The 22,478-nt window shown below is 39.3% G+C and overlaps 2 protein-coding genes and 1 long non-coding RNA gene across 4 annotated transcripts in view; 1 reads left to right on the forward strand and 2 right to left on the reverse strand.

Annotated features, from left to right (window-relative positions):
- Window positions 1-1,667: 1,667 nt before the first annotated feature.
- Window positions 1,668-2,991, reverse strand: LOC122407251 (uncharacterized). Of its 2 annotated transcripts, none has more exons than XR_006260172.1 (3): window positions 2,756-2,991; window positions 2,228-2,597; window positions 1,668-2,040 (listed from the first exon to the last, which is right to left on the reverse strand). It is a non-coding gene; the product is annotated as an uncharacterized lncRNA (long non-coding RNA). The 2 variants fall into 2 exon arrangements; XR_006260174.1 differs by having other exon boundaries at window positions 1,670-2,040; window positions 2,308-2,597.
- A 6,378-nt stretch (window positions 2,992-9,369) lies between these two features.
- Window positions 9,370-22,478, forward strand: part of LOC122409888 (angiotensin-converting enzyme Ance-3) — a 44,051-nt gene continuing 30,942 nt past the window's right edge. The window contains exons 1-10 of the mRNA XM_043417783.1: window positions 9,370-9,695; window positions 10,504-10,788; window positions 13,426-13,584; window positions 15,794-15,890; window positions 16,429-16,572; window positions 16,719-16,910; window positions 17,047-17,144; window positions 17,352-17,521; window positions 17,634-17,758; window positions 18,960-19,302. Of these exons, the coding sequence (XP_043273718.1) occupies window positions 9,636-9,695; window positions 10,504-10,788; window positions 13,426-13,584; window positions 15,794-15,890; window positions 16,429-16,572; window positions 16,719-16,910; window positions 17,047-17,144; window positions 17,352-17,521; window positions 17,634-17,758; window positions 18,960-19,302 (1,673 nt within the window). The 5' untranslated portion in view covers window positions 9,370-9,635. The remainder of the gene's footprint in view (window positions 9,696-10,503; window positions 10,789-13,425; window positions 13,585-15,793; window positions 15,891-16,428; window positions 16,573-16,718; window positions 16,911-17,046; window positions 17,145-17,351; window positions 17,522-17,633; window positions 17,759-18,959; window positions 19,303-22,478) is intronic.
- LOC122409919 (proline-rich protein 4-like) lies at window positions 19,602-21,716 on the reverse strand. The gene is made up of 2 exons (XM_043417830.1): window positions 21,579-21,716; window positions 19,602-21,439 (listed from the first exon to the last, which is right to left on the reverse strand). Exons 1-2 carry the CDS (start codon window positions 21,588-21,590, stop codon window positions 20,219-20,221), a joined length of 1,233 nt encoding a protein of 410 aa, XP_043273765.1. The 5' UTR covers window positions 21,591-21,716; the 3' UTR covers window positions 19,602-20,218.

The raw sequence follows: 22,478 nt of genomic DNA on the forward strand, positions 1-22,478 counted from the left end.
TAATTCGCGCACTTTATTTGAATGGGATGAGGGACATTTCCCTTACATATTTTTGAGATATTCCCTCATAATCTAATATAATACGCATCCGGATGTTGAGAGTGATGCAATCTCTTGGCATGATGTCACGACTGTTATCACTTTGGAATAGTCTTAGTAAACTAATCATCAACATTTTTCTACGATTTAGAATGTTGAAACCAAGCTGCTGATACATTGAAATAATTGCTCGGCCCAGGGTCCATCGAATTTTGAAATTTTTTAAATTCTTTACGTAAGAGGAAAAAGTTGGCAAGAATTATAATTGCACGAGTGCTTATTTCGATAAGAGGAGAACCGACCAAATTTCCTGTCACTGCTCATTAGAGCTTTGGGGCGTTTCAGTCGAATTAATCGAGCTTGAGGTTCACCCCGTTTTAACCACGACGATATCGCATTTGGCAGTTATCCATGTTGGCAAAGCTCTCCAAAATTCATGAGAGCCACAACGCGCGAGAAAAAACGCAATTATGAGCTCTACCGAGATAAACCGGTTTTACGTTCTGTATTCGATCCATGATATTATCGGATAATTACTCGAAACAATTTTTACTGTTATACTTCAATGAGGGTAGATTGAAAATTCAATAAAAAAACATTTTAAGGGATAACATCGTATTTATGGAAAATTATAAACTTATTAGATTTGTAATCCATTTTTGGCTCATTTAATTAAGACACAAATTCTCGTTTAACAAAAATCTTTTTAATTAATCAGTTTTCAAATTTGCCTGCTTCATTTAGTATTGACTTCAAACAGAATTTTGAAGCTATAAATCATTTAAAAATTTGAATAATCAATTCTAGACAAAGAAATCTCCAGTCGTGAATGAACTACAATTGCATTCTACAATTATTTATATAATAAATCGAAAATATGAAGAAGGCTAAAAAATGAGTGCCATAGAAGTTATCATCCGTAGAAATTTCTCTTCGCAGCTGTCACTTGTTCATGGTATTTTTTCCTCGATATCCGAGATGGGTGTGGACTATTATGGGCTATTGAAACATAAATTTATATGATCCATCATTCTAAATGACACAAAAATAGAATCAAAGAATTGTTCATAAGGAATGTCCCTTTTGCAGGTACTTTCCTCAGTCGTCGAATTCTTCGTACTCTTTCATTGTGATTTCTCATTTGAGGCGTGGAGCATTGTATTTCCACGTGCTCCCGTTACGTCTCGTTCCGGAAAGCGAGAGTACGGCATTCTGCGCCGTGTCGCCCAGAGGCGTCTCAAGCTTCGTGCACGTGCTGGTACGAGCTGCACACTCGAGAAATGCGGAATACACGATCTTCGACGTTTGTGAGTCATTTAAACGGGCGCGTAACACATCAACGTAAACAATATCATAGCAAATCAGTTTTTCATTATCAAAAGTGTTCAATTGAGTGAAGATACTAGAAAATTCATTTTCCTGACAATAATTTATGATTATATTCAATTGGCTGATTACAAACTTGTTTCCGTGGGAGAAACTATAATGATCATTGAAATTGCTGCTTCGACTCATGTACAAAGCTGATGATTTTTTCAAACAATAAAAATTCTAATTTTAATCAATTATTATTATTTTTTTTTACATTTTTATTCTTATAATTTTTATAATTTTATATTATTTTAATACTTTTATAATTATTTTAATAATATAATTAATCAGTCAATTAAGTCTGAAAATTTACTCGAAAAATGTAAAATGATTTTTTCACATTTTCAATCCAACACTATATAATATTTAAATACATATGTATCATTCAACAAATACGTTGCGAAGTAGATATAGCACTGACAGTGTTGGTAGTAGTTCGAGGAGTGGCACTAGAAACAATACTATTGACTTTGCCGAGTACGTCGGTAGACGAAGCCTGCTGAAGGATGTATTAACAGCTTCGATTTCCATTTACCATGTGATTGTATACATAAAACACGAGCAACTTTTGCTGGTATCCAAAACTTTTTACAGTTCAACTCTCGAAGCTCCCTCATTGAACGTTTACTGCTGTAGATATTTAACGATTAGCTGACAGGTATTAAGTCAATGAACTGAAAAGTATCAGTCGAAAATATTTTTTAAAAAATTCTAAGAAAATTCCTGACAATTGACAATACCAAATATTACAATAATCATAATTAAGGTAACTGGATTACAATAATTATAAATTAACATAAAATGTGAAATTATGTACCGATGACTACGTTGGAAAAAATTTCAATGTGTGTTCAAAATTCAATGATTTATAAATCTCGATTTACAAAGACGTAATACCCTCTAGTATCATCCACTATTATTGCTGCCAGTTATAAAATGTTGGGAACCTCGTGGATATAATATTTCTTTTACATAACGCGAAGACAAGGTCGTTTGGCGGTCCATCATAGATGAAATCCTCGTAAGCATGTGATCGTTCTAATGACTACGTGCTCCACTCTTATCTTCAACTTGTACTCACGACATCCTCGAGCTCAGGATTTTCTTTGATCTGACGTTGCTGATTAATTGAACTACCGGAAGCAGAGGAATTTCATCCAGAAAGACAGAAACCAATGGAAAATAAACTGGAAATCATATCGTCAGGAAATAATTTACGATAAAAATTCAACATTATACATGCATCGATGGGAGTTGTGATAAAAATACTGGGGAATCTCGCCCTGTCATTATTACTTCATCATCGATATTGAACGATTCATAAAATATCCAATAAATTTTTCACCAGAGGGTTCTTCCAGCCCATCGTCGAAAGAGCTCTCGGCTCGCAAATTTTATTGTTTCTCTTCTGGTTTTAAAATTAGTTACTCAACACGTGCTTCCGTGTGTAACCTTCTTGTCAATCGTCCCAGCGTTATAGTCACTTTCGCATAAACTAATTATAAATATTACGCGTACGAGGTCGAATGATTATTTCTCACGCTCGAAACGGAGCGACGACGACGAAGACGACGAGCACGTTGAGACTGCATTGCATTTTCTAGACCCCAAGGAGGGGCTCTCTCCAGCATGAATATATCTCGAGCAGTTTAATACTCTGTTCACTGAGTATCTGTTTTGTTTCATTATTATCTTCGTTCTGCCAGAATATCTCGCTAAAATATGCGCATAATCACTGGTATGCACGGATTATTTATTGAAAAACAAACCCCCCTTTTCCGTACATGACTCAGAAAGATTCTTTGAAAAATTTGCAACTCAACTTCCACGCCTCCGCCAGGATTCGTCAGTGACTCGTCGACTAATTAGCCACGTGATGATGTGACTAGTTTTCGAAACTGCTTTCAATAGTTTCGCAGAAATATAAATTCTACCGATCGATTTGAATTTTGGTTTCAAGACACTGTCCCGTTTTTTCACAATAATATTGATTTTCCCTAGAATCGTATCATCGTATTTTTGGAGATAGTGAAAAGTGAACAAACTGTTCAGCCAAATCGAAGTTTCCCGCGAGAGATTTTGTTGTCAAAAGAACTTTCAATTACTCAAAATGAATTTCAACAAAATTCTCTCGTAGGCTTCTGTACGATCCGTCTAAGCATTGAGCAATAAAAAATGAAATGCGATCTCGTAGGAGAGTGCACGCAAATGCGTTGCCTCGTTTTGGCAGACGTGAGCAGAGACCGCTCAAGGATGCAATTCGAAAAATTCTATTGTCAATTTGCGGGAAAAGAGAGAACGTTAATTATAATCCATTATTTCGTTGATCCTCGTTTTTTTTTTATACGATGTGCAATATTTCAGCCGAGTATGTACAATTATCTTGAATCCGTGTATGTAAACATTTTTTGTTTTAAGGCAAACGTTGATCGGATGTTAAATCACGTTTCGTGCAGTTGGGGAGGCATAAGAAAAAAAAGTGACGCTCTTAGTCGTACTTGAACCCAGCAGATTTGAGGCCAGCATTATCCATTTTGAAGAACTCTCGTGGGACCGACACTCGTTATCTTCCAATGAGATTGGCATTGTCCGCTGCAAAAATCCGCTCTTACGCGAATACGAATTCACTGTCGCGCACCTTCTTTTCCCTTCGCCGTTTTTCTCTTACACGAGAATAATATGCCATAACTTCACAGACGTATTCTTCTTCGTATATACGATATGACGTATTCAATGGTTTAATTTTTACCTCTTTTCGTTGAGCTCTGTGCAATCTTCCATGTTCCGAGTCATGTACACTATTCCTCTTCTCAAAGAACCATTGTTCTCTACGTAAAATGCCACCGTTTTATCTTTTCTCTTCCACTATTCTTTCATTTGCAAGGATTCGATGTAATTTTTTTTAAATTGAAAATCAATGTGTTTTTTTTTCTTTTTTAATGACCTGTAGTAAATCGAATTATTGTATGAAGTCTACCAGTCTTTATGGAGAATGAAAAATAAATTAATACAAAAAAAAATGAACAAAAATTTGTTCAATATTTTCCGCTCGTGGTTCGAACTTGAATATTTTTCAGTGGTCACGTTTACGTGAGATTTCCTCTTTCAAACCACGTTCGTACGAATATGTTTAGCTGTCAAAGATACTGAGAATTAATAAATCAACCTTTTTTTAGGAGCGAATCAGTCAGAATGAATAAGCTGCAAAAAGTCGTAGAACATTGACGCGTTTTTTTGTTCGATTTACGCTCGTTTGTCCGTGGTTTCGTTCGAGCGTGCGTGATGCTCGGTCTATATTTTTCTGCTGTGTTTTTCTCATAATTTTTTTGTATGCTTATCAACGCCACGGGAGGCAACGAAGGCGCGCGAGAATGGAGCAGCCAATGAACTACTTCGATCAATATGGGTCCGTAGTTTTATTGGTCTGTTCATCGTTGAATGGGTAGGCAAATACTCGGCGTTGACTTTGAATTTTCTGTGGCTGCAGAGAAACTCGGGCGAATTACAATCGTCATCGTGCTGCAATTCGAGCTACCTTTATAAAATTCTTTCAATGAATCATGAAGCTGCTTTGCAAGTAAAATTCTATTTCATCAAATTTTTTAGACATGAGGTCTGGCAATGTACGAGAGAAACCAATTTGAAAGCCAATATTATTCTTTGGCAGATTATCTTTCCGTTGTTTCACTCGGATTTTTTGCCTGCTCCAAAACGACATCGTTTTTTCCATGTTGATCCACGCCGCAGCAGCTCTCGACGCGATTTCTTCGCGTCGCGCGTCCTCCAAATTAATCACCGCCTCTCGCTTCCACAGTCTGCTTGTTTTTCTTGCGAATGAGGCACTCATGATTTGTGCATGTGCGTCGGAAAAAAATGTTCAAAAAATATAAATTTCCGGCGAAACTTCAATGTCAATTTTTTCCAAGACGCACGTGCATGCAAAGCGGACGTACAATGTGTCAGGCGTGGCTCCTAACATCCGTAAATTCGTGCGATATTTATGAGCCTTCGTGCGTTACGCAAACCTACGCTGAGAGTGGACGAGTAGTTCGTACTGGAATACGCAAGGCATCGTTGTCTTTCATCGAGACCTGCTCCTCGTTCTCGCCTCGGTCATAACTGCTCAAGGTCTAACTCGGCGAAATCTTGTCCCGCAGTCGGTCATTCGATGCAACATCGTATAAAAAACAGTGTATTTCTTAGAGCACATGAAAAAATTTTACGTTTTGAGTGTTACGCGAGAATTCAAAATTATGGCAAAATGAATGGGGTTGCGTGAGCTATTTTCGGAAGAATTTTTCGAATGAAGGAAGATAAAATTGATAAATTTCGATCAAAGAACTATATCCGATAATATCGAGTATCTTAGGGGCACATGCTCGTAGAAAAACAGAGAAAAATTGTAAATTTAGAAGAAATTTATTCTTTTTAGAAATGGAGATTCACTTTCAAGATCGTCGTGAGACTATCCTCGGCGTGTCTCTCAGCTATAGGCGCGGTTGTTTATCCATCAAGATGACGAATATTCTTGTATCCCTGCATTTTCCAAGCTACGGTAACCCTCGGCATTGAGATAAACTCGCTTCGTCGCCTTTGTTGTATTCGCTCCCATTAATCCGATCAACATGCATTCAACCTTGATTTTACGTGCAATTCATTCATCGTCCTGTAGTAAAGTAAACTGATACGCCATGCGAACATTCGTAGCAAATTCAGTCAAGATGAAAATGTTATTCTTTTCTTAAGGAAGTTCACGCGAATCTATTGGAAATCGAAAATTCGAACTTTGAGGTTGAAATTTGAAAATATGCTAAAAATCTACAGCGTGCATCTATTCCCGGAATCATTATAGGATCTACCGTCTAATCGTCGAGAAAACGATTAGCGAAAATCTCGATTTTTGAAGGGTTGTACAAAGGCTCTTATGGCAGGCACACATCCTGTGCGATGATTTGGATTTAATGAAATTCAAAGTTCCCAATTTAAAGAGCCGAAAAAGAGAATAATAAAATAGAATTTTTTTAGATATCAACGGTGTCTTGAGAAAGCCTTGCTACCGGTGAAAATGACTTGGGAATGGAAACAGAAAAACACTTATTTGAGGTTAACGAGTAACAACGGCATAAACAGTGGAAGGTTTGACAACACCATGAGCCGACTGGTTTAAAATATAGATATTCATACGCATATAAATAGAAAATGGCTGTTGTCACATTTTACTTGAGGATTTTACTACGAGAGTATTTTAACCGCTGTGACTATGTTAAGGAAGTTGAGGCCGTACAGTCATTTTTTTAGCCAAAAGTTATGACCTGTACCTTTCAAAAGTTAGGCCAGTTTACAGTTTGGCAATGTTGCATACACTTTAAAGAAGAGTTGGGGGAAAAAAAACGAAAAATTGGTGAAAGCTCAGTCGAAAACACGGACGCGGTGACGATCCTGGCCTCAAATAACTTCACGAGAAACAGATTATTATTAATATAATCTCAGCAAATCTCCTAATAAATCTGAAAAAAATTGACATTATTCAGCGAGCCTTGCTCATGTTGCCCAAAAAATTTCATATTTTTAACATCATTTTTAACGGAGATATCACAGAATGCGTCTTGACTTCCATAAGGTTACACGTTATTTGGCCCAAATTTTTATTGATTTTTTTCAGCAACGACGCTCCTAAACTGTCACTTTATAAGATGTAATCGGTTTAAAAGCGATGACATCATTTTCATTCTAATGCCTCAACTTCCTTAAAAAATTATCAATCTCAATAAATAAGTTACACATAATTTTAATAATAGTCAGAATAAATTTTAATCGTTTCTTTGATCATGAAAAGAGCAAAAAAGTTGAGTCGCTTTTTTGGATCACAAGTTTCCTTAATTGAATTTCCTTAACTGAAAATTTTGACTGGAAATTGATGTCTACGTACCCAATCCCTTCACAATCCGATGATTCACTGACGCTGCGAACAAAGGACGCGACCATGTTGTTTTTATCACGAGGATTGAAGTTAAGAAAAGTAGTTTTCATCGATTATGAATTCGAAACCGAATCCGACTGATTTCGTTTATGAGAAGATTCAATTTTTGGTTACAGAGTCAAAATGATCTCTCTCGAAACAGAAAGTAGAAAAAGATTTTTATTGCTTCACATATTTCCAGTTTTTACATATGTTGGCACTGACGCCAGGTGAATAATTATTACGTAGTCGCGAGTAACGATACATCGAACATTTAATTCAGTTGTTGGAAGGTGAATCAGATTTTAAATGCATAGTGTTCCTAATGACACCGAGTCATCGAGCTGCGTTGCGTTTGAATGAGGCTCACGTAGTAGCAACATAATATATCACTTCCGATTTCAACGTCCATGACATCTAACCCAACACTGTTATTTTTGCTTGCGTTTCGTCGCATTCGTACATGTCAAGAATTTGAAATAATTAGATTCAAATTTGTGAAGAAAAATGAGCAAACCACGAAAATTTTCACTTTCGTATGAGGGCATGCTTTGCATGCGGGTCGCATATCACTTTTTAAATCAACTTCACTGTATCTTCGCTGTTTACCAACATTGAGAAATTTGACTCGGTTTCACGAGACTTCTTCGAGCAGAGAAACGACAATTTATTTTTGTTGTAGACATTGGTGCGGTCTCTTAATAAGTTCAGTAAAGATTGTTCAGTCCGAAAGTGAAAGTACTTTCCTTTCATTCGAGTCGAAATCCCTCATTTTTTTAAATTCTAGTAAATTTTCTTCGAAATCAAATGACTTATTGAACTCGCTAGTTCATTACGCGATCCTTCTGCTCCCTTCGAAGCTGCCTCGTTACATCACGTTTCGAGGGTTTTCATGAGCTAACTAAAAAGCTTTTTTGGAGTAATGAAACGTCGCCGATCGTGTAGCCGTGCATGAGGAAATTGTTCGATAGAATTCAATGTAGAGTTTGAGGACCAACGTAAAAAATGCTAAAAGTTCTTTTCCCGAGATCTTTTATTGTCTTCGATAACAACGAATTTCCCAGTCTTTTTTTTGTGTTTCGGGTATTCTGACGATTGAAGTATTCGGCACAAAAAAAGGACGGGCTACTGAGAGGAGCGAAGCAACACGAAAAATCGTCGCAGCAACGGTCGATTAAATATTCCAAGCAGCTCCAGCTGTAAATAGGAAAAACCTACATCGACGAGAAGAAAAAAACAAGCAGCTATTCCATAGAACTCACTGAAAGTTGAGGATCTATTGCTGAAATCTTGAATTCTGATGGACGAGCTGCGCACCTGCTTGTAAAATAAAACTGACAAATAGTAATGCGTAGTACGCGAGGATCGAGTAAAAAAGGGCGGGAGAAAGATGCTTGCGAATCTGGATTTATCAGGGATTTGAACCCACAAGGAAAATCGTAGAAGCCACGAAGAATGAGGGTAAAAGAAAAACGGGAAGAAGGTAAGACAGAAGAAGAAGACGAGTCGGCAAGTAACACTGGCGTAAAATGGAGGGAACGCCAACGTGGGAAAACTGTCCACGGTATGTTGCAAGTGTGACCTCCTCCACCTCCACAACCATTTTTCTTCTTACTTCGCTATTCTCAATATTGAATTTTGTGCGAGTAGTAGTGAGCTACTACGTGCTCCCTCTTCCAGTTTTTCTTCCCTCGTTTCTATCAGCTTGTCAGTGTAAGCTTTTCTTACTCGCTTCGTTCTTTTTACACATGATTCGGTTCGTCCTCGTTGGCACGTTCTTTTCTTCCTTGCTATACTCCCCCATCATCGTCGTAGTTGTCGCTCAATCCTATATTTATATACATCGACGTTTAAAGGTGTGTATGTGTGTGTGTGTTTGTGTGTTATACCGGGTTACAAGATTCTTCGACGAGCATTTGCGAGCCTCCACTACAAAGCAGGTGTGTCCCCACCTCAACACTCGGTGATGACCTCTCGTGTCGCTCGAACTCCTGGCACGCATAGAGATAAATGTATACGTTGTTACCGGTGTCACTTTTAGTAACGCAACGAGCTAAGAAACGATCGGGTCACTCGACCACCGGCTCGTCAATCTTTATCAACGGTTCTCCTCTCCCGGTATTCCGCTTTCGTGGTAGCGCCTTTTTTTTCTACTGAGAGTTTACGAACGAGTGTTCTATTGGTATCAAGTGCGTTGTTAACTCACATCGAGATTCGTGGGAGGGTGTATTTGGTGGTAAATTCTGAAGAATTGTCACGAGCCCTCATGGAAGTTCTACTTCGTCCTGTCCACGTCGTTGTCCTTGGACAGAATGGCAAATCTTCGGTAAGTTTTCGTTCGGTGTGAAAAGACGTCGAATCCAGACGGTCGTTAAAAAGTGAGAATTTTCTTTTTTTATTTGGGCTTGCAATGAGGTTGTATCGCGGTAATTTTAGGTTATCGATTTATGGGGTTTTGAGGATCTGGTCAGGTGCTTCGTTCACCGGGAGTCTGTGAATGTGCTGACGATTAAAATTATTTTCACTTGAGAATAAGCCTTTATGTAAATTTTATGATTTTTCGGTCGATTTCTAATCCCGATGCTGAGAGAATTCAATTAATAGATTATTTCAATTCATTTTTTCGTAATTTAAAGAAATTATTCAAACTTTGTGGATAATTGCATTTCATTATCGATCGTAACGTATTAAACAAGGAGCAAATAAATTTCGTCTAATAATTCAATTCCAAAATTATGTGTTGCCTGGTATAAACTGATTGAGAATTTGACGAAATAGTGGGTGGCCAGCCACGACCAGGAAGTCACCGTTTGAGGCACGGCCGTATGTGGAAGGGTGGAAATAATCGATTTGTCCTGGAAATACATTTTTGTGGCTTTGGGGGCTATAAAACGGATGATAAATTAATCATTGACCAAACACTCAAACTTCTGACAGTTGAAGGCTTCAACCTGTTCGGGGGAATATCGAATTTAAGCTTTCGAGGGTTCACTCACAGTGACCAAATGAATTTCTCCCAATATTTTGTTACTGTCTGACTGTTGCACATGTCCGACTCAGTTATAATTATTCGTTGCATGAAAATGTGTCGAAAATCGTTCTCATCCGTCGGAGCATATTCTGTTTCATTGTAGGTATTCGCGGGATTTTTTCTCTGCATTTTTTTGTCACTCGTTTCGGCTCAATTGGATTTACCACCACTGAGGGATGACAGAAACGACGGTTACAATCGTCAGTCCGATGACAGACTCGACAGATTTGATGGTTTCGGTCGGCCGCAAGTTCAAAGACCAAACGATCTCGATTACCGAAATGTATTAGCGAGGCTGGATTTTCTCGGTGCCGAACGATGCAGCAGCAATGTTGCGGCCCAATGGGCTTACGAGACCAACGTTAACGAATACACTCAATTGCAAGCGGTATGTCTAAAAAATTGCAATAAATTTATTTAGCACTATTCAGTTCTTGTTAAAATATTTTTTTTTTCTTTTACTTACGTATGCATTGGATTCCTCCCGTTTCCTTTTAATTATCAATTTTCTTAATAATGCCAACATCGATCTAAAAGATTCACAAAAAATATCGCAATTTCTCGGTTTTCAGAAACACATTTTTTCCAGGAAAACGAGCTAAAGTTTCAGGCAAATTATAATAATTTTTTGAATGAAAAAATGATCCTTTCAGTAATCGATTCAAGCTCGAATAGCCCTGATAATAGCAAATGAATTCCCTCAAAAAATTTTCTGCAGAAAAGCTCTTTTCCTGCCTAGAATCAGACTCGCAAACGAACATTTTTTTACTGATTATGCTAGTCCACGAAAACACAGTAATAATAACTAGGCCACGTTACTTAGCGTATTCGATTGAAATCTGACAGTTTTTCGGAACGAGTGAAGGTGGTGCTTATCTATGACAGGATAACTTTCCCTCGCTTTTACCCATGACTCATTATGTATCGTTTGTATCGATCGGGGCGACAAATTATATGCTAATGTAGCCCGTATTACGTAAACATAATAATAACGTGAGTATTTGCTCATTTCGAGAGAGACGGGCGGTGTCAAGGTCCGGATTCGTCATCATTTTTTATTCAATTCCATAAAAAGAGGGTTTTCAATCAATTTCGGAAAGGAGAATCGCACTTAGCCGAACGATAATTACCATCTGGGTTCGTTCAGCCTCGAGCTTGACTCGCGCAAAATCATTCATACAAGCTATCCTCGAATGCTATCAGGATTCATCTGTCGAAAGTGACTCAAAGTCAATTGAAACTCGAAATGAAGCAATTAACTGCTCGAAAATTAATCGCTGGTCGTCAGGAGGATCAGTAGCAAAATGGAGAAATGTAAATAATCTTTAGTGAGAAATCCGGGCAAAATAAGAGAATATAAATTTGGACTGGACGCAAGGAAAAATTTTCTGACGTCGATATCTAATGAGAAAATAAAAAAATGTTGGTGGGTTTTCATATCCAGACAATTTAAAAGCGTCCTCGACCTCATCTCGTTCCACGGTTTTATTATTCGTGGGATTCCTGCATTTCCATGCGCGCTTCTATGTTTGCGTGTGGTAAATGCATACGAATACGAAGAAAATGGTATTTCACTACTTTGAAAAACAGTAACGCGCTATCGAGCCTCGTCCCGTCGATGTGGAGTCTCCTCGTGGCCTCTCGAGAAAGGGCGTGCACGCGCTCACCTACCGGTCCTCTCTAATGTACACCTGCATACGGGAAATGTTCCCAGGTGATGCCATTGTGACTTCAGCCATTGCGATTAGGATTGAGAAACAGCGGAGGAACGACGCTTACACATTTTTTTTCTATCGAAGTAACTCTGCCGGGATGCAAAACGACCTGAATCTTAATTTCTCAATAATTTGAATATTTGGCCCTAAAATTATAAATACATTTTTCCAACTTATTTTTTGGCGAATGAAATTACAAGCCATTAATTAAACGGGGATCCACCACTGACTGAACCCGAAATTTTATTCGTCCCTGGCGAACATACTATAGTTTTTTATGTAAAAAATCGCGTTAGAGAGCGAAAAAAGTGTTAATAAAAAGACTTTTGTAAAAAGCGTTCATTCGTTATATGGAAGGATAAACGATTTTTTACGCATAGTCCCTAAATCCTGTGTATTTTTCTTCATATTTAAACACGTTTCTTTAAATAACCAATAAAACGAACCCTTTAAAATTTGACATGCGCGTTAGTCGACTACTCATTGAAACTCTGTGCAAATTTCAAGACATTCTTAAGAACATCGTTTCGTGCATGAACTACCTTAATTATGAACGTAACGTTTTTTCAGTAAATTCATTTACCTAAAAATGTTATTTGTGAAAACAAATTTAATTGTTCGCTTCTAAGTGACATTTTCTGTCACGAATTAAGTGAATAGTTTAATAATCAAAAAATGTCTTTCTTGATAAGAAGTGTAAGTGCTTTTTACAAAATTTCATAATTTTTCGTAAAACCTCAAATTGACTGCAAGCGAAAATGGCACGTTCTCAGGGTTCGAATCGTGAGTGTGATTGTGTCAAAAGCCAAACGAAAGTGAATAGTTAAACCGGTTTCTTTGCACAAGCCCTTTGGCGAAAGCGATGCGAAAGTCGGTTTATCTTTGACGTTACAACTCGAACTGATATGACGCCCTGTTGCATTTACCCCTTTGTGAGAATTTCTAGTTAAGAACTAGTTCATTATTCCCAGTGATAAATCCATGCGACAGTTGGCTCATGAGCTCCCACAAATCGAAAAAAAATGAACGCAGACACGAAAATTGTTGAAATGTGATAATGTCTGTCGACGTGTATGCGTCAGGAGGAATAATGGAAACAAAAATAACGATTAAAACATACTCGACGGGCACTTTCAACGAGAATAATTGTTACCTTCCTGGGAATGGAAAAAGCTCGTTGTGAATCAGTGACAAGCCCAGAAATTACGTCAAACCTGTGAATGATGCTATTATCATAAAAATAATTATAATTTTAAATGATTCTCAGGTAATTTAACGTTACGATATAAAATACATTTCGTTATGCACAGCTCGAGGCACAGCGTTTGTACGCCGACTTTCAAAATCAAGCATGGCAATTGATCTCCAGATTGGATGGCTCCAATCTCAGGGATCCGAACATAGCGAGACGTTTGAGGTACCTCTCAGCTGTTGGACCCGCTGCTCTTCCACCTGATCAATTAGACAGGGTAAGTGCCATTAATTATTATAAAAGTTCAAAATATTACAAATGTTGAAACTTGTCACGAAAAAAGTTATTTATTCGAAGTTCATTTTCATTCGGAATCAATCAATTGGTTGTGACTATTTGTGATCACGTAATCATCGAAGTAATTCGTAAAAAGTTTAAACACTTTTCGCGTGTTTACAGTTGCCCAAGCCTTGTATTTCTAGCCCCACGTGTTGAGAGTATTCGTTTCAAAGATCGAAGGAGGGCTGATTTCTTTCCAGGCTCCCAGCACGTGTAGCTGGTTCAAATCCTTTTTCTGAAATGCTGACGATTTTACAGATAACAATTTAGTTAAGTTTGCAATTAAAGTTGAGATTCTGCTGGATATTCATTCAACGTGCATTCGAATCGTCTCAGGAACGTCGAGTGATCAATGGACCAACTTTTCTCTCAATTTTTTAGGAATCTTTCGAGTGTTCGATCAATTTAGATAAATTCATTTTTTTAAATATCCAAGTACTGGCGATTTTTGCACTGTCGCAAAAGTCTTCCATAATTCATATACTTTGGATTTAATTGTTAATCAAGAACTTCGTTTCCATCGAGCGTGATTAAAAATCCACGTGTTTATTAAACTCCACAAGAATAAATTGAGCTCCGAAATAATTCGTGAGTGAATTCTGTTGCGAGCGATTATTATTTTGCTCATTCAATCTAGGCCACGTTTACCACCGGGCAAGGTGAAGTCTGAAGAAAATGAAAAAAACATTTCTCGCTGTCTTCGTCCAACCGCACACCTATTTACGAGAGAAATCCCGCCTAACCGGGCGCCGTTATCGCGGTCTCCGAGCGTAGGTCATTTGTCGCGTACGTGAGAAAATTAAATGCAGGAATAGAGTCCGCAGACAAGCCGAACGAGGTTGTGTTTATGGTGGATCTTGCGCTGCGTAACACGTACCTCATCCGTCGAGAAAACTTCTATTAAAGCACTCATTACGTAATTTGTATTCGCCATGAGCACGGTACACTCGCATTCAAACGCGTATTCTTTTCATTTTCACGGATGATTGATCTGTTCGAGATTCCTTGAGTTGTCAAATGAATCTTTTCGGTCCAACTCGTAAACAGAAAAACGAAGTGGGCATTTTTTTGTTCTTTACAGCTCCGAATTACTTTCTGTTCCATTCATTTTTATCAGCCAATAAATCTCATTTTATGGCGGTAATCTTGCTCAAATATTTTTCCTGACGTTTGTCTGCTCCTAACCAAATATCGAAGACCGATACTTCCGGTTTTCACAGTGCTGCCAACAGATCTGTCAGATCGGAATTTATGCCCCTTAAAAAACAACATCGACAGTGCGCGAGGGACCATTTCTTGCAGCGACTTATCCTCGATCTCCACGTACGATTTCGAGTTCGCTCGAGCATAACTGATCATAAACCGATCGTGTGACACGCCACAGGTTTGCTTTGAAAACTCTAACGCACATGGGTATTTCCACGCTAATGGAACACTTCGCATGTCCGGAGAGTTAATGAACTTGATACACTTCGAGAATTCAATATTTTCGCATACTTCGTCCAACACCCCACTTAACGGCGACATTGTACACGTGCCATTAATGTGAAAGTATAACTAAGTAGCCTGTATTAGAAGTGGCGTGATGGAATAGTTTTTCAAATTAAATTACACGTTGAAATATATTTTATAGTAAACGGAAATAGTACACTGGAAAGTCGCTTATTTTGTTCCTTCATTCGTTGACCCAATTCGGAAATAGAATCAATTCAGTAAAATACAAAAATGCCTTTCAAGAAGAAATTGTTTTCCAATGAAATTTCCTTTGGAGATTAAACGAAAACTGACCATTCATGCATGCTCAAGCGAAGTGGACTTTTTCGTTTTAGCTCGAAACTCATATACTTGGAGAAAAAGAAATTTTCAAATAAAAAAAGCGTTAGGTATATGATAGAAATGAATATTCACGAATGCATACGGCGGATATGAATCCTCCATTCGAAATAGACACCAACGATTTCCCTTGCTCGCGAATAATAATCGAGAACGATTTTCAACAACGTAAATCATTGGGAACATGAAAAATCAGAAACGTCCTGTGAAAAGAAAAATTTATTAATTCCATGCGGAAAGAGACTCATCGGATGCTCCATGAAGAAACTCCACGACAAGTTACTAATCGGCTTCGACCGGTTTTTTCGTTCCAGTACAATCGAGTGATAAATGATATGCTGAGCATTTACAACTCTGCGACGATTTGTGCTTACAACGATCCTTTCAGATGTGGACTGCGTCTTTACCCAGGTAAAAAAAAACACTTTGTATGCCATGCTCCATGGCAAAATTTTCGACTAGAGGAAAAATTGTACGAAATTTAAAAATAGCCACAAAATATGACAAATCATCGAGACGATTGCTGGGTTACGTACAATTTCAGAACGAACCATAATGATCTGTTTTTATTTCGTTTGTGGAAGATACGAGTAATTTTCGAAAAGTCACGAGCTCTCGTCTGACTGTTTGTAAAGTCATTGAAGGATAGCGTGAAAGTGGTAGCGAAGACTCACAGATATTGTGTTTCACCGTAGCGAGTTTGTAGAATAACGCGATTAAAGTGAAAATTATTCGAGAGCTCTGCGAGCCTTGATTGCTGCAACAATTCAATAACATTAAAACGTTGGAGATGAATTAAAGGTAGAATTGTTTTGATTGCTAACTAATGAACCGAAATTACCGCAGTAAAAACAAAAGCTGATTCATTTTCCTTTCGTTTTAATTTGGATCATTTTATTCGATGATATGGTGGAGTCTCATATGAATTTTTCTTTTTTTTTTTCCATAGACGTTTCGAGGATCATGGCAAAGAGTCGAGACTGGGATGAACTGCAATGGGTTTGGGTGGAATGGCGAAGACGCAGTGGTTCGCAAATTCGAGATTTGTACGGACAACTCGTTCAGTTGAACAATGACGCAGCGAGATTAAATAGTAAGTTCGTTTTTTTTTTCCAATGAGAAGAATCATCTTTTTTGTGATGAAGAAAAAACAAACTACGGAGAAGTTGAAGGACGCAAACACCGAGCCAAATATTCTCGTCGTCTCATGACATGTCATTCTGCTTTCCATTACTCTAGACTTCACTGACGCAGCTGAATATTGGACTTTCCCATATGAGACTCCGAATTTCCAGCAGGAAATTGACGAAGTCTGGGAAACCATTAGACCACTTTACGATGAGCTCCATGCGTACATCCGAAAGAAGCTCCGCGATCTTTATGGACCAGAAAAAGTTGGAGGACACACGCCTCTTCCAGCTCACGTCTTAGGTACGATAATCGAACGGTTTTCTTGATCGAAGATTGCTTCCAGCCCCGTTGATTAGTCTTTCCTTTCTTGAGTGAAAAAACTTTGCCGGGCGATAAAGTCGAAGGAAAAATTTATAAAAATTATTATCCATTTCAGGAAATGTATGGGCTCAGTCGTGGACCAACATTATCGACCTAGCGATACCTTACCCAGGAAAATATTACATGGATGTAACAGAGGAGATGCAGGCTCAGGTAAATCCGAGTTTAATGTTTCCAATGATAAAAATTTTCCGACAATAAGTGAATTTTTGTACACTTTTTTGTTAGTGAAAGTTAAAAGCATCAACTTTTTCTTATCGTCCATATAAAGTGAACGTCCACATGGCAATATTTTCTTTGAGAAACGGTCTTGTGGTTTCTTCGCTTACTCAATTATCTCGATTTCTTTATCCGACGCAGGGTTACACGCCAATTGATATGTTCCGCGTAGCAGAGGAATTTTATCTCTCGCTCAATCTGAGTGCAATGCCTCCGGAATTCTGGGCAGGAAGTATCTTGGTGGACCCTGGCGATCGTCCATTAATCTGTCAAGCTTCTGCCTGGGACTTTTGCAACCGTCTCGACTACCGGTAAGTTAATAGAAATCCATATGGAAACGGGTTTATCTCTTGACAAATTATGGTCGTTTTATCACAGAATATTCATCAAAGAACGAATATTAATTAAATCATTTTTTTCCAGGATCAAAATGTGCACTAAGGTCACAATGAAAGACCTCATCACTGTCCACCACGAAATGGCCCACATCCAATACTTCCTTCGATACAGCGGACTTCCTAGAGAATTCCGAGATGGTGCGAATCCAGGTGAGAAAGCAAGAAAAAGTTTTTGCGACGCAACAAAAATAGAAATAAAAATACACTCGGAAGTTTACTTTTCGAAAGCGGACGCTAGAAAAGTTTCAGTTTTTTGTTACGTCACAATGTCTCCCTCGATGTACAGTCCAACATTTCTCACTCGTCGAGTCCCATGAATTCTTGTCAGTTTTACGCGGTCACAGGAAGTAAAATTCTACCGTAAAATTTGCAGTCGCAGCGAATTCTGAAGAGCTGTAACGTCGCATCGTAGAATCGTTCTAAAATATTCAAGCCCCGTCAAGATCTAATATCACCGTGAAAACATAAAGATGCATATAATGTTTTCTGATTATAAGGCGGAAGACATAAGAGCTGTAGCAGCATTTCACATTTAATGACTCGAAAGTGAGCTCGTGCTAGTGGACACGCTCCAAGTAAATTCGTAAACGATGCTCGTGCATACGGACCAATTTTTAGGGGCAAAAAACAATAAATGCAGTACAGTGTCTACTTACGAACGAAATAAATGGATCGCTCTTATCTTTTTTTTATCTGCAAACTCGCTGCATCTGCTATAATCAAACTTCCGAATTGTTTGGTTTAATGAAATGGTAGGTGAAGGATTCGAGTTCATAAGTTGCAGGGAGAAATATAAATTACATTTTATTGGCAAGTAAAGCTAGCCGGGAGTCCTGCACGCGTCAGCGGCCCGAGACCTTGTGTGCGGATGTTGGAAAATATTTATTACGTCGTATCGTAATTATTGCACTTTCACCGTAGCAGGCTTTCAAGACGATACCCGCGCTCGCCTATGCACCGGAAATAGTAGTAGCAGCTTCATAATTTCAAACGAACAGCGAATCGACGATAGGAATGAAAAAAGTTTTATGAATTTTACTTTTAATGAAATAAAACAAGATGTTATAATAAGAGGGTACATAAATCGTGAATTTCCGCTGCAATATTGTTGCAAGACCTCTTTAAATGTGAGGCGCAAGAAATCGAAGAGTTTTGTAACATTATGATCATTCCCTGGTCTCGTAACGTCCTCGATTGCACCTGCGACTCTGGGAACTTTTATCGAATCTATTTGGATTCGTGCTATTTTTCGCTACGCGACCGGAAACAATTGCCAAAGATTTCCGAAGGAATGAAGAAGCTATAAAAGTTGAATACGATTTTTATCGAGCTACACTACTTTTTTCTCCAGGATTCCATGAAGCAGTCGGCGAGGCAATCGCGCTGAGCGTAGGAACACCGAAACATCTCGAGACCCTGGGATTGGTGAACAAATACGTAAACGAACCAGCGGCCGACATAAACTACTTATTCTCGCTGGCAATGGAAAAACTTGTCCTTCTGCCGTTCAGCATCGCTGTGGACCGATGGCGATGGGACGTATTCCGAGGCGTCGTTCATCGCGAAGAGTACAATTGTCACTGGCACAGGATGATGGAACTTTATGCAGGAACGAAACCGCCTGTACTGAGATCGGAAGACGATTTTGATCCGGGTGCAAAGTACCACATCCCTGCGAACGTTCCCTACATTCGGTAAGTACTTGTTGCTAGACATTTTGTTATTTTTTGTTTCGTGACGCTTCCTTTCTCCGGTTAAACATACCTATTTTTCTTCCACTGCGCTGAGATTGGGATGCTCTGATGCATCAGTGCATGCTACGATCTTGATTCAGAGTCCTTAATATCGAGCGTTCCATCAGACTTAACATAGGAATTCATAGTTTTCGAATAAGATACTTTCGATCTTACCAAGGCCTCGCGTCTTCCCGACGTGCTCAATGGTCTCAAAAGATAATCGTAATAATTTAAATGCAGATGGAGAAATTGGATAGTGGATAAATGGATAACTCTAGTCCGATCATTTCTTCAAACTCGTTATTATATTTTTCGAAGATATTTTTCTTCTTTGGTTTTTATTAAGAAGCACATTGTTGTTCTTAAAACACCATCTCGTGGTAGTCACGTAAATATTACATTTTTCGTTAATCATAAAGAATATTGGTAACAGTCTCACCGTGGCAACGGCAAATACACGAACTAAATTCTACGTCAGGTATTTTCATGAGAAAGGTAAATATTACAAAAGGCGTATCCCTACCGTCGTCATTGCCATATCGGCTCTGCGGTTTCTCCGAGTCCCTCAGTTGTGATCGTCGTCGAGAAGATTCATCCACAATATTTCAGTTGGACTGACGACGTTTTTTTTGTCGCTGAATTAGCCGGTCGAAAAGCAGGATGTCTGGAAGTATTGCTACTTTCATTCGGATATGTTTTCTTGAAAAAACAGACTCAGTGAGCTTTTCATGGATCACAGATAATACTAATAGATTTCTTTCACCCGATGAATCATGATGATGATCAGGAGTAGCATAGATGAACGAACGATGAATCAAGTGGCAGAAACAAAGTCATCGATCATTTGCTGTCGTCACAAATGCTTCGGTCCCCATCAGTACCCGCCCTCGTGTCCTGACTCATAGCCACCTCCGTATTCACCACCGTAACTGGAATGTTCGTATCCACCAGCACTGATTCCTTCACCACCGCCGTCCCCGAGTGAGCCATGTTCATGAAGTTCGTGGTGTTCTTCTTTGTGATGAACGGGATAGGGCACCGGTACTTTGACCGGATACGGCACTGGCTTAGCAACCGGGTAGGGTACCGGCTTGGATACGTGAACAGGGACCGGCCTCTCAACCGGAACTTTCACGGGGTATGGTACCGGCTTTTCCACGGGATAGGGCACGTGTTTCTCGACCGGATAAGGCGCAGGCACGGGTACTTTAACCGGCACTGGAACGTGTTTAACAACCGGTACTGGTACTGGTCTTTCCACGTGAACCTTCACCGGATACGGTACCGGTTTTTCGACTGGATAGGGCACGTGTTTCTCGACTGGTACAGGGTAGGGTTTAGATACGGGCACAGCGACGGGGCGATCAACGTGGACCTTGACCGGATACGGCACTGGCTTTTCAACCGGGTACGGAGCGGGCACGTGAACTGGTACCTTGACGGGATAGGGCACTGGCTTCTCAACTGGGTAGGGTGCTGGTACTGGCACTTTTACTGGATAGTGAACCTTCTTCTCGACGGGGTACGGCTGGGGGACGTAAACCTTGTAGGGAACCGGTCTTTCGACGTGAACGTGAACTGGATACGGCACTTTCTTCTCAACTGGATACGGTGCTGGTATGTGGACCGGTACTTTGACGAGAACCTTGACAGGATACGGTATCTTCTTCTCCACCGGATACGGCTGGGGTACATGAACCTTTACCGGATAAGGTACTTTCTTTTCAACCGGATACGGAACCTTCTTTTCGACGGGGTACGGCACCTTCACGTCCTTCGTAATCGTTATGTACTTGATCTTGCCTTCCTCGTGGCCGTGCCCTCCTGTTCCACCGCTTTCGTAACCGTGCCCGCTGGCATAACTTTCGAACTCGTGTCCACCACCGCTGCTCCCAAAACTCTCGTGGCCACCTCCGAAGCCACCCTCGTACCCGTACAAACCACGTTTACCGTGCTTTTTCTCATCCGTAGCACCTACCGAACTCTCAGAACCCGAAGTGCTTTCAGCTACTTTCTCACTTTGTGCCTCTTTGACATCCTCTTCCTTGCTGAGGGCCAAACCGACCAGCAGAAGTGACACGAAAAGCTTCGAAAGCTGGAAAAATTCATTGACGAAATATTATTTCGAGAATCTACCACTTTGTTCCTGTGTCCTTACGGCTAATCTTAAATCTAATGATAAAAATAATAATAATAATAAAACACTTGATTATCCTTCGACGATCATCACTTACCGAAATCTTCATGATTCCGAGTCCCTTGTAATCTGGTTGAAGCCCAGAACTTTACTGGATGGGTCCCCCCAAGAAGGCCAAGTCTTTATATATACTAGCATCGGGGAGTTGCACTTTCCCCGCCAACATCAAGTTCCTCTTAGTGCCGTTAGCCAGTGGAAAGTGAAACACTTGCATACTTATGGGGATCTGCGTTCATGTGAGCACAGCGTATACAGTATGCGGGAACATTTTACGCTGATCTTCGTAGGCAATATTCAAGTGCGTTAACACAAGCAGGAGAATAAGTGTGCGAGAACATTTGTGTTTATTCTAGCCCCTGTTATTACTCTTTAATAAAGATTCCATAACGTGTTTTTTTTAGTGGTTCTATTCTCTTCGTATACGCGGTATACATTCACGGTAAGACTAACGTTGCATGCAGAGCTTGCGGAACTTTTTCTTCAAGGAAAGTCTTTTCTTCCGAGGGGAATAAGATGATACGATCTTAACATTTATTCAATAACTTTGAAACACACATCCGTACTTCGAGCCGGGGTTCATTGGCATAGCAGTTCAATTCTCTTTCCAAATGCTCCCTCACCACAATGAGATCCCTATATCGATTTTCGTGCTGAAAGATATAAGCTCTAAAGTTTTAAAGTCACCAAACTAGTGGAAATGAACCATTCGCTGAAACCGGAAAACTTTTTTTGTCATGTCTCAATTAGAACCTTCCAGCGCGTTCATCTTAAGGTCACTTTGTTCCATCGATAATAATTAGAGTGCGCACAAGTTTGTCTGGCAATTCGTACGAACTTGCAAACATTAAGAAAATAAATAAAAAATAGACGTATGGGTACAGATTAAAAATAATGAGCAAAGATTACACAATAAAAGTGCGCACAGTGAAATTGTTTG

This window comes from Venturia canescens, chromosome 1, assembly GCF_019457755.1.
Source record: "Venturia canescens isolate UGA chromosome 1, ASM1945775v1, whole genome shotgun sequence".
Lineage (NCBI taxonomy): Eukaryota > Metazoa > Arthropoda > Insecta > Hymenoptera > Ichneumonidae > Venturia > Venturia canescens.